Here is a 12,840-nt window from a genome sequence, read left to right on the forward strand (position 1 = left end):
ATGGCAGCAGATAAGAATTTTTTGCTACTAAAGAAGCTGAACTGTTACGGGTTACAGGTATATTTTAATCTGCAGTAAGCTTTATTCCATTCCGAGCAAAGAAAGTATTAACATAAAATGTAGATATAAAAGTAATATTTTCCACTTTCAATCTACTTCTCTAACTAAAAAGTTCTTGTTTATTATGTAAAGTAGAACTAGAAATTCTAATTAACTTCAGAGGCAGAATCATCATTCCATGGAGCTTAAGGAGAAGAAAAATTTCCTACCAAAATTTCCCACTTACATGCCTATCTTTCACAAGCACATAATGGCTCTACACCCATGTGGCAGCAATGAAGAAAAAGCAAACTTGGGCTCTTTCTATGGCGCGCCCATTTAGTTTTTTTCTCTCTCTCCTTGGTTCTGGTCTTCTTCCCTGTCTTCCCACACCCTTTCAATGACTCCTAGGGCACCACAGTCTCCTAAGTAATCATGTGGGACACCGGCCTCATCTATTAGAGCAGGGAAATAGCAGGAGGACAGGGAGTAGCCCTCCTAACCCTCACCCCACACACAGAGCCATGCGACCATCACTACAACTGAGGTTGCCTCTAAGTACTACAGAAGATAAGGGTTTCAATTTAAAACAAGACCTAAAAAATAATAATAATACTGTTCCATTCTACTCTTCCATGTAGTATCACGGGGTTTATTTTCCCACTAAGATAGTATTTTTGAAATCAGAAATGGGACTGTATTAACTTTATGGGACTCAGAGCCATTGTTTAAATCATCCTTCAAGAAAAAAATGCTAATATTTTGTCAAAAATGTAATAATAGTTAAGGCTTTCTTTCTGGTTCATTCATTACATAGTTTTCTTGTGTTATTATTGTAATCTATAAAGCACAATCTCATGAAAGATTTACTTCATTAGAAGAGTGTTTTATATTTTAAAAGCCCAATGATTCAAAGTGAACTTAATACTAATATCTAAATGTCACTATATACAAATGAAAAGACTGCTTGTTCTAGGGAGAAGGAAGTCAAGCCCATGTATGTTTGCACTCTTATTTTCCTTACCTTAATAGCTAAAAGAAAAAAAAACCCATAAATTTTGTTCCCCATAAAAATACTCCACGAGGGTGGGGGTAACAGTTCTATAAAGGTAATCTTTGAGCTAAGTAGAGTCTTTTCCTGGAAAGTAGTTTTTCATTTTCATAGCGTTCACAGGCTCTAGGCTGTTGTGTACCTATGATTTTAGCATTTTTGAAGGTAATTCTATCTATGAGACTCCTCCTACCTGTCTCTGAAGTTCTGCCAGGTTGTAAGGTAAGGCCCCCTCAGCCAACGGGGCTATTCTCTCAATATCTGCCAAAGTCAAGCGCCTTCAGGCAAAAACATGGGAAAGGAAAATTGTTAGACACCAACAAACTCCTCATACCAAGATCATATTTCTTCAGAAAAAAAGGAGCAAAGAGCTATGCTTTAAAAGTAGTATCTCTCTATTTACCCATATCATTTTTTAGTGGGAAAAAAATCTCCAGGCCCAGGTTCCCACCACAAAAAGCAAAAGACCCCAGAAAAATAATGTGAAGTACACGATTTAATAAGACTCCAACGATAGATAATAAAAGAGCTAATATTACCAGAAGCGAAGTATAGACATTCACAGTTCATACAAACTAAACGTATTCCTTTAGCATACATATTTAATGCATAGGTACAAAGTACCTTGAGAAGGATAAACACAAAACTGATAAATATTAGTGGCCTTTAGTGAAAGGCACAAAGGTAGAAGAGAGACTTTTTACGCTTTTACTCTTTTAAGCTCCAAGTTTAGAACCATGCACTACTGTTTTCAAAAAATTTACTTAAAAATAAGTACGTTCCATGAACGAGGTAGGTCACTTCAGATCCAGTTTTGAAAAGCACTTTTTTGAAATCGTTTATTATCATGAAGGACGCTCAGAACCTTTGCTAAAAATGTGAATTCTAGATGGATGAGACATGGACTGATATTTCATGTCAATCACCAAAGACGGGCTGAGATGTTTATTATCATCTCCAGCCCAACAATTCGTTATGTAGCGTGAAGGCAATAAATCACCCAGGTAGACTCAGCTTCTATTAGTCCTCAGCTCCAGGGTTAAAACCCATTTTTCAGATATTCCTACACTTAAATAACTATTAAAAGCATCTAAAAAGACCTTATTACTTAATAGAGCATAAGTCCCCTATCCCACAAATCCTGCCAGAGATGAAGGTTTTTCTTTGGGGATTTGCAAAAGAACTTTGCAAATTAAAAACTCACAATGTGCTTTGGTTTTTTTAGTCTATAAAATGGAGGCATAAAACATCTGAGCTTGTCCGTGATGGTCATGTCACAGGCATACTTCACAAAATGATATATACTGTTCAGTAAAATGACCATTTACAATAAACCAAAAAGATTATAAGACTCCTGAACATGTCCTTCAGTTTATTTGATAAACTTAGCCAAATTTTCACAAGTCTCTTACGTTTAATCAAGTCCAGATGAAATCAATTTTTCCCATCCCTCTCTTACCTCTCACTTCCTCCCACTCTCATTTTTCTTCCTTGCCCAATTTCCCTCTCTCAGGCCCCTTAAGCTAACCTTGCTCTTTTATCTTCCTCTCTCCATCTCTTCCCTCCCTTCCCCCTGCCCTTCCTTTTCACTTTCCTCTCGCCCTTTCTCTCCAGCCATCTTTCCGACCTAAAGGCCTGTCTTCCTCTGTCTCTCCCTCCTTCCCTGTTTCTCATATTGCCTATCTCTCTTCTTGGAATATGAAGACTGAATTAACTGCTGTTAAAATGAACTAAAAGCATACCCCTGCTTTACATGTTAAAGGAACCATCCTATAATAAGTATCATAAAGAAGTATTGGAATAGTTACCCTGTAGCATTATATAAGTCTGCAAGTTGGTAGAGGATATCAATTTCTAGTGGAGTGACCTGTCCATAGCGTATGGCACTCTGGGCAAATTCCTCTAGAAGAAAAAGAAAGTATTTTAAAATCTTAAAAGATTCTTAATATGCTTCTACTCTAACCAACTATAATCTGAAAGCAAAAGGCATCTTAGTATTATTTTAAAAATCTAAAACTGAATTTAAATACCTAAGTTCAACTATGAAATTCTGAAAGCTGGCAAAAGATAAAATGTTAACATCATGAACAGCAAAAACAGATCAATTAATTTCAAAGATAAAGCAATCTCTTTAGAATCCTCTCTCTTGTTTATTTGCTTTGGTCTCCAGGGTTACAAGATAAAAGAATTGGCTCTTCTCCAATCACCTAAAACACCCTACTACAATGTAGCAAAAAGAATGGGCTTGCCCATCTTCCTGTGGCAACTCTTTCCTAGAACAAACAAGCTGCCGCTACACTGCCCCTGACCAGTTTGACAGCCTGCACAAAGGTTATTTTCAGAACTGTCAAAGCCACTTTTTTCCATTCTGACCCCAGCAGCCCATTAATTCCACCTGGATTTTTGGAGACCACTAGGGCCCAAATAAAGCATATACACATAGCAACATACTTTCTAGATCTGGCTTCAGAGTGGTAAACAGATCAACCTCATGCCCTAGATAAAGAAAAGCAAAAATTCAGATTCCAATCAATACATATTTTTTAAATCTTACCCTTTGTGACTTCAACATCTTTCCTTGTGCCAGCTAGAGTGCTGTATATCTTACGAACAAGCTCCATGTTATTCAGTAAGGAGTTAAATGCATTGAAGTACGAGAAGCTAACCTGATGTGAGATACTTCCTCCAGCTGCCTAGGAAATGACAATACAAAAAGTTTGAAAAACAAGTGAAAACAAAAAAAACATATAAGGACACTACACTTTTCCCAAAGAAGATCCAAAGGAGTCCTCATTATTAAAGTGATTAACAACCAGTCCATAAGTACAGAGTATCCTACTGAAACAGTGCATTTCACGCCCTCAGGGAAGTCTATGTAATTTAGGTTTTAAGGAAGAAAGCAACATCTGGAAGTTGGACTTCACAGTTCATCTACCTATAAGGTCAGACACAACAAACACAATTACCACAGATCAAAAACAATGTTTATTTAAACAGGATTTTCAAGATCCTCAACTATGGAACTCTTGCTAGTCCGGCGTAATTCAAACACAATTACAACATAAGGAGTATTTTTTAAACTTGCTTTTATTCCATACACATACACAAAACCCAGCGCTAACTTTACATTTTAAGACTATTTCACTATATCAACTCTCCTAATCTTTTTTTTTTTTTTTAAAGGCCACTGTTATAATTAAGATATTTAACAGTCTGTGCTGGGCTCTGAATCTACATCATGAAAGGTACAACCACCAAAAACTCCAAAAAATGTAGGGACAATCTAGGGAGGATTAATTCACCAGAAATTACATCTTTGGTGGAACGGTGCAGAAGAGACTCGTGCCTGTGGAGCAATGGGGGGCAATGTGGCCTTCATTACTTCTGCAGGGTGAGGAGCTAAGTTCTCCCTCTGCCCACCAGTTGGACATAAACTCAAAAGACAATACTTTTCATAGTTTGTAAAAGCCTAATTTCTAAGCCAGGAGTCAGAGGAACCCATATGATTAAAAACATTCTCTATTAAAAACTCAAGGAAATACTTATGGAAATACCAGCATGACCTTAATCATAAAGGTCTACTAAGAACAGTGTAGGTAATGATAGGCAAATGCACCCACCCCTCACACACATACCTTAACCCAAATATAGATGATATGTGTATTAGACTGAATTTGGATGCCAGTGACCCAAAAGCAGAACTCAAATTATTTAATACATTCCTTCAGGAATTGAAATGCCATTTGGTAAGCTGAAGCTATAATAGGTCTATGTAACCCAATTGGAAAGATTAAATGGGTCCCTTCATTCCAAGGCACTGAGTGAGTCCTTCCCTCAGGATATCTCCCCCTCCTCCCCACAACTTTCCTCCCTCTCTCCCTTTCTTTCCTTCCTTCTCTCATATTTTGGCTGGGGTATGAGGTAAGGGTTCAGGGAGTGGGAGATGGGTGTCAAGGAGGTGAAATGTGTAGGACAAGGTGACATGCTCCATATTCAAATTCACTGAAGAAAAAGAACAGAAGTTGATCTTTCTACCCTGGTCTAAATCAGGGATAATGATCTTCAGCTGAAACAACAAAAGCACTCATTGGCTTCCCTCCATTTAAAACAAGCAGCAATCAAAAACTTATACATAAGTACAATGCATGAACAAGAAAACTGGTAAGTGAGAAAAGTTTCACCACTCTTTGTGAGGAAGTGAATGACATCAGTTTGCTATTGGTCCAGATGATTACTTTGTAGAGATTAGCAGTTTGACAGAACAAAAAAAGAAAAAAACAAAAAACCGTCTGGTCCATGCAGACTGAATGCACAGGTGAAGGGGCAGAGAGAGGAGGGAGCTGCAGAGGCTGATGCCCACATATTTCCTCCATACCTTCTGCCACGGCCATGGTTATTAAAACAGTGTAGAGGCCAGTGATGATTCCTCTAGCAAACAGCACGCTGCAGGCAACAAAGGAAGGAGCCATCTTTATAGCAAGGCTTTGGGAGCCTGGTGGGATGGAATGAGCCAAGGTGAAAGCAGTAGTGTCTGAGAGAGGTACTGCCACTGGAAAAAGTAATTACACACTCTTGTCTACAGAGTGTTTTCTTTAGCTGGACTCTATAAATGGAAATACACAATTTGGAAACATATGAGAGCAAGATGGTGGCTCTGAAAAAGCTATGATCTGGAGAAAGACTGTTCACCATCACCCCCACCTCCCTTACACATACCTGTTTACCTTCTACGACCAAACAAAAAGTTAGAATAGTTAAGAGTCCAGTGGGTCCAAGGAAGCAAGCCAGGACCCAGTGGTTCAAATTTTTAAGGAAATAGAAAATGAAGTACTTGCTTTCTACTTACTGAAACTAAATTCTCCTCCACAAAGGGAGTAAGCATGTGAGACCGAATGGTAACCATGATGTCACTGAAATCCAGACCAGAAATCATGCCACTTTTGCTTTTGTCTTTCAGCGCAAAGGCTTGTCTTGCATGTTCCAACTGTAGCTCCTAGAGAGAAAAGTTAGAAATAGGACATCAGATTGGTCAAAGCACATCCAAATTGCATGTTTTGAAAAAGAAGGACATTCTTCCCCTACATTCACTTATACAGAAATCAACACTGTACAGCTCTGAATTTACAATAAAACTTTTGATTTCTTTTAAAAGGAACACGTTTTCCTGAAAACGTACTACACACTATTCCTCAGAAAAACAATGCACAGCATGGCAATAAAGAAAAGGGAGGAGGAAAAGATCCTTCATTTACCTGAAAAGTTTCCAGCACTGAAAACTTCTGTGCTTTACTTCGACTTTTAAAATGTATTTTGTCCTACTTGAAGGCATTCTTACCCAAGGGTAATTTCTGAATTAAAAATTTAGATTCATTTTCGGTATTTCAATTTAAATACTGCAATCGTAATGTCTCTTTGTCCCTCCCAATGAATTAGAGACTATTTTTCAAACAATTTTTAAAAAATGAACTTTGTGAGAAACTCTACTGACTGGTAAGGGCAGTACTTAGTAATTCTAACATGAAAGTTATGAAGAACAAACCGATAACTAGTGTTCAGCTATCACTCTGTCTTTGGGCAGCAGTTACTCATAAACTGTAAAATAATCCAGAAGTTCGCTGAACTTTTGAACTAGTGGGCAGCCAATTTTTGTCATAAATGATGCCAACAAGAACAATAAAATGTGCCAGTAATACTCGAAACACTATAGAAAAGTCAAAACTGGAGCATTTCTGCCCTGAGGACCCATAACATAATCCAAGTAAATCTGTTATCACAACATAATAATGGTGCTATGGATGCCATTTTCACCCTATTTGCAACTCTAGAAATAAATTTCATATCTAAGTACATAAATATTATTCACAGATACAATACTGCAATTTTCATTACCATTTATTTATGCAAGCCTACACATCAATGTTGCTTTTTCTGACATTTAAAATAGTTTTGGGGGGGCGCCCAGGGGTACATTTGGTTGAGCGTCCAACTCTTGGTTGGTCATGATCTCAGGGTCGGACTCCCTGCTCCGTGCAGAGTCTGCTTGGGATTCTCTCTCTCGCTTTGTCTCTGCCCCTCCCCACTGAGTGCACATGTCTGTGTGTGTGTACTCTCTCTCTAATAAATGATCTTTTTAAAAAACTAAAATAGTTTTTGGCAGAAGTCTCACCATTTTACTAATTTATTTTCCTATGGGTCTGTGAGAGCTCAGTAGTAATTCAAAGACATTTAAATTATCTTAGAAACGTGTTTGTCTCATAACTCATCAAACTCTGTATTTGTTTTATGTGGCTTTCTCTCTTTGCATGATATTTAACAATTTTTTCACTATATGATTTTATTAATAAATAGTATGAATGCATCAGTGATAACTGTGAACATTAAATTATTTTAAACATCCATGTCTTGGCTGTAACATTGCAACATTGGACTCTATAGCACTATAACTAAACATGAAAATAGTCCCCATTTCCATGCACAGGTATTAAGCTATAATACCATTTACATATTATTATGGACAAGGTTACCTTTGGAATAATATTGATTTGGACAACCACAATTCAATGAATATTAAACCAAGCAAGAAGTGGGCTATGTTCAATATGCTCTAGATTTCAGGTTGTAATATTTAATGTCATTTAAAGCTTAATTTTCTTATTTTCTTTTTTTTTTTTTTTTAAGATTTTATTTATTTATGTGACAGAGAGACACCAGCAAGAGAGGGAAGACAGCAGGGGGAGTGGAAAAGAAAGAAGCAGGCTCCCAGCGGAGGAGTCCGATGTGGGACTCGATCCCGGAACGCCGGGATCACGCCCTGAGCCAAAGGCAGACGCTTAATGACTGCGCTACCCAGGTGCCCCAACTTTCTTATTTTCTTTAAAGGGACATCTTTTTTTTTAAGATTTTATTTGAGAGAAAACGTGTACACAGTGTGCATAGAGGGAGAGTGAGCAGAGAGCCTGCTGTGGGGCTTGATCCCAGGACTCTGAGATCATGACCTGAGCCGAAGGCAGACATTTAACTGACTGAGCCACCCAGGCATCCCAGCAAAAAAACAATTTTTTTTGTTTGTTTTTAAGATTTTATTTATTTATTTGACAGAGAGGCAGCAAGAGAAAGAACACAAGCAGGGGGAGTGGGAGAGGGAGAAGCAGGCTTCCTGTTGAGCAGGAAGCCCGACGTGGGGCTCGATCCCAGAACCCTGGGATCATGACCTGAGCCGAAGGCAGACGCTTAAGGACTGAGCCACCCAGGTGCTCCAACAAAACATTTTTTAAAATATTTTTTCTTAGCAGTTTGGCAGGCTAGAGACAAGTATATCAAAACTACTAAATCTTTCGATAGTCATAACATAAAAAAATTAAATGATAACATTGAGGAAAACATGTAAACATGTAACATCTATCATCAAACATCTAAATGTTTGGATTTTCTTGAAAAGAGCAACAGGAGTGGAGAAACTAAAACTTAACTGGTAAGTACAAAATAAACCACCAGCATGATTTGACAGTTTTCTTTCCCCCACTTTTTTAAAATTTCAACTCTACTGAGAGAAAATTGACAAAATAATAATATATTTAAAGTGTGAAACATGATTTGATATATGCATACACCGTGAAAGGAGTCCTACCAAGTTAAATAACACATCCAACACTTCACATAGTTATCCTTTTTTATGAGAACACTCAAGTTCTACTCAGCAAATTTCAATTATACAGGGATGCCTGGATGGTGCAGTCGGTTAAGCGTCCAACTCTTGATTTCAGTTTAGGTGGTAATCCCAGGGTCCTGAGATTGAGCCCAGCGTCAGGCTCTGCTCTCAGTTTGTAGTCCGTTTAAGATTCTCTTCTCCCTCTGCCTCTCCCCACCCACACTCTCTCTAAAATAAAATCTTTTTTAAAAATTTCAATTATACAATCAAGTATTATTCATAGTCACCATGATACACAGTACATCCTCAGACCTTACTCATGTTATAATTGAAAGTTTGTACCCTTTTCCCAGCTTCTCCTGCTTTCTCTCACCACACCCTCCCCAACCCAGCCCCAGGAAACCACTACTCTACTTTGTTTCTAGGTGTTCAACTTTTTTTTAAGATTCTACATAGAAGTGATACCTTGTAATATGGCTTTCTCTGTCTGGCTTATTTCACTTAATATAATGCCCTCCAAGTTCATCTAAGTTATTGCAAATGACAGGACTTTCTCATTTTTTAGAGTGCATAATATTCTTGTGTGTGTGTCTGTATGCGCATGTGTGTGTCTGTGTGACAGACACACACACACACACACACACACACACACACATTTTCTTTATCCATTCATCCGCCAATGGATACTTAGGTTGTTTCCATACCTTGGCTATTATGATAATGCTACAATAAACATGTGAATACAACTATCTCTTTGAAATAGTGACTTTTTGTTTCCTTTGGATACATACCCAGAAGTGGGATTGCTGGATCATAAGGTGGTTCTATTTTTAATTTCCTGATGAATATTCATACTCTTTTCCATAGTGGCTATCCCAGTTTACACTGCTACCAACAATGTACAAGGGTTCCCTTTTCTCCACATCCTTGCTGGCATTTGTCATCTCTGGTCTTTTTGATAATAGACATCCTAACAAATATGAAGTAACATCTCATTGTGGTTTTAATTTACATATCCCTGATGATTAGTGAGGTTGAGCAGCTTCTCATATACCTCTTGGCCATTTGTAGGTCTTCTTTGGGAAAATGACTTCAGGTCCCCTGCCCATTTTTATTTGTATGTATGTATGTACGACATTGAGTTGTATAAGTTCCTTGTATATTTTGGATATTAATCCCTTATTAGATATGTGGTTTGCAAATATTTTTTCCCATTCCAATGGCTACCTTTTCATTTTTTTGATGGATTTCTTTACTATGCAGCTTTTTATGTTGATGTAGTCCTACTTGTTTATTTTCACTTCTGCTGCCTTTGCTTTCAGTGTCAAATTGAAAAAAAAAAAATCATTGCCAAGGCTAAAGTTGAGGAGATAACCTACTATGGTCTCTTCTAAGGGTTTAAAGTTCCAGGTCTTATGCTCAAGTTTTTAATCCATTTTGAGTTGCTTTTTGTGTATGGTATAAGATAGTTCAGTTTCATTCTTTTGCATGTGGATATCCAGTTTTCCCAACACATTATTAAAAACACTACCCTTCCTCCTCTGTATATTCTTTTTTGTCAGAAATTAATTGGCCATATATGCATGGGTTTATTTCTGGGCTATTTTGTTCCATTGATCTATGTGCTTGTTTTTGAAAATACCATGCTGTTTTGAGTACAATAGCTTCATAATATAGTTTGAATTCAGAAAGAATGATGTCTCCAGCTTTGTTCTTCTCAAAATTGCTTTGGCTATTTGGGATCTTTTGTGGTTCCATACAAATTTTAGCACGGTTTTTCTATTTCTGTAAATAGTGTCATTGGAATTTTGTTAGTGACTGTGTGGAATCCATACATCACTTTGGGTAGTATGGATGTTTTAACAATATTAATTCTTCTAATAAATGAACACAATTATTTTTCCATTTATTTGTTTCTTCTTCAACTTTTTTCATCAATGTCTTACAGTTTTCAGTGACCAGATTTTTCACTTTCTTGGTTAAATTTATTCCGAGCATTTGATTCTTTTTGATGTTCTACAAATGGGATTGTTCCTTAATTTCTCTAATAGTTTGTTGTTAATGTATAGAAATGTAGTTGTTGGTTAGAGGGAGTTAAGATGGCGGAGGAGTGGGGGACCCCTTTTTCAGCCGGTCCCGAGTCGAGCTGGATAGGTACCAGACAAGCCTGAACATCCATGGAATCAGCCTGAGACACAGGAAGATACATCTGGATCTCTACAAATGAACATCTCCAGCAGAGTATTGAGGTACGAAGCGGGGAGCCGTGAAACCGCGCACAGATATCGGAAGATAAATGGAAGGGGGAGGGAGCTGCTGCATTCGGGCGCCGGGAAGCGGTAGCCACCTGCACGGGGGAGCGGGTGGACTCATGGACAGCACCCTAGAGACAGGAGACTGAGACTGTGAGCCGGGAGCGCGCACCACCAGGCATCTCACGGAACTCCTGAACTCCGGTGTGCTCACTGGATCCAGACTAAGACCGGGAGCTCCGGGAGCACGCGCGGGGCGGCTGGTGGCTGGCAGCGTTAGAAACACAAAGGACAGAGACGCGCCGGCCCTGGAAGTGAGGGCTGGGACGCGGGTGTGGGGCGCACATCCCGGGATGCTGCAGGTTTGAGCAGCACCAACAGTAACAGAGTTAAAGTGGCCAGAAAATCAGTGGAGAACAGGCCGCAATCCCTCCGCTCTGTGACAGAGGCTGAGATTCGGCCGCTGCTGCTCTGACTCTCAGAAGAGGCACAGCAGACCACCAGGGAAAGCCGCCAGAGAACAAAAGCCTGGAAATACCGGCTCACAGCGTGCCCATCCCCATCCCCCCTCGCAGGGGACACGGAGACTCTACCCAAACAGGGATGCCTGAGTATCGGCGTGGCAGGCCCCTCCCCCAGAAGGCAGGCTGAAAAATCAAGAAGCCCACAACCCGGGGCGCCTGGGTGGCGCAGTCATTGAGCGCCTGTCTTCGGCTTAGGGCGTGATCCCGGCATTCCAGAAAGGAGTCCCTCATCGGGCTCCTCCGCTGGGAGCCTGCTTCTTCCTCTCCCACTCCCCTGCTTGTGGTCCCTCCCTTGCTGGTTGGCTCTCTGCCACATAAATAAATAAATAAAATCTTTAAAGAAGCCCACATCCCTAAGATCCCTATAAAACAAGGGGCACGGCCTAGTACCCACTCAATAATTTGGGCTCTGGACAACCTCGCAACCTCTCCTCATCAGAATAACAAGAAGGAGAAGCCCCCCGCCCAGCAAAGAAAAGACAGTGAGTCTGTGGCCTCTGCCACAGAAATAATGGATATGGATGTAACCAAATTATCAGAAATGGAATTCAGAGTAACAATGGTCAAAATGATGAGTAGACTTGAAAAAAGTATTAACGAAAATGTTACTGAGAATATAGAATCCCTAAGGACAGAAATGAGAGCGAATCTGACAGAAATTAAAAATTCTATGAGCCAAATGCAGGCAAAACTAGAGGCTCTGACGGCCAGGGTCACCGAAGCAGAGGAACGTATTAGCGAATTGGAGGATGGGTTAGTAGAGGAAAAATCGAAAATAGAAGCTGGTCTTAAAAAAATCCACAGCCATGAATGTAGGCTACGGGAGATTACTGACTCAATGAAACGATCCAATGTCAGAATCATCGGCATTTCTGAGGGGGTGGAGAAAAACAGAGGTCTAGAAGAGATATTTGAACAAATTGTAGCTGAAAACTTCCCTAACCTAGCGAGGGAAACAAACATTCGTGTCCAAGAGGCAGAGAGGACCCCTCCCAAGCTCAACCACAACAAACCTACGCCACGTCACATCATACTGCAATTCGCAAATATTAGATCCAAGGATACAGTATTGAAAGCAGCCAGGGCAAAGAAATTTCTCACATACCAAGGCAGAGGTATCAGAATTATGTCAGACCTGTCTAAGCAGACCTGGAATGAGAGAAAGGGTTGGGGAGGCATTTTTAAAGCTCTTTCAGAGAAAAACATGCAGCCAAGGATCCTTTATCCAGCAAGGCTGTCATTCAGAATTGATGGAGAAATAAAGACGTTCCAGGATCGCCAGTCATTAACCAATTTTGTAACCACGAAACCAGCCCTACAGGAGAT

At 39.5% G+C, this 12,840-nt stretch overlaps 1 protein-coding gene across 1 annotated transcript in view; it reads right to left on the minus strand.

Annotated features, from left to right (window-relative positions):
* Positions 1-12,840, minus strand: part of SLC25A12 (solute carrier family 25 member 12) — a 95,113-nt gene that overhangs the window by 34,883 nt on the left and 47,390 nt on the right. Inside the window, exons 6-9 of the mRNA XM_034654736.1 lie at positions 5,937-6,083; positions 3,645-3,783; positions 2,899-2,992; positions 1,284-1,368 (exon numbers count right to left, since the gene is read on the minus strand). Coding sequence (XP_034510627.1) covers positions 1,284-1,368; positions 2,899-2,992; positions 3,645-3,783; positions 5,937-6,083 — 465 coding nt within the window. The remainder of the gene's footprint in view (positions 1-1,283; positions 1,369-2,898; positions 2,993-3,644; positions 3,784-5,936; positions 6,084-12,840) is intronic.

This window comes from Ailuropoda melanoleuca, chromosome 2, assembly GCF_002007445.2.
Source record: "Ailuropoda melanoleuca isolate Jingjing chromosome 2, ASM200744v2, whole genome shotgun sequence".
NCBI lineage: Eukaryota > Metazoa > Chordata > Mammalia > Carnivora > Ursidae > Ailuropoda > Ailuropoda melanoleuca.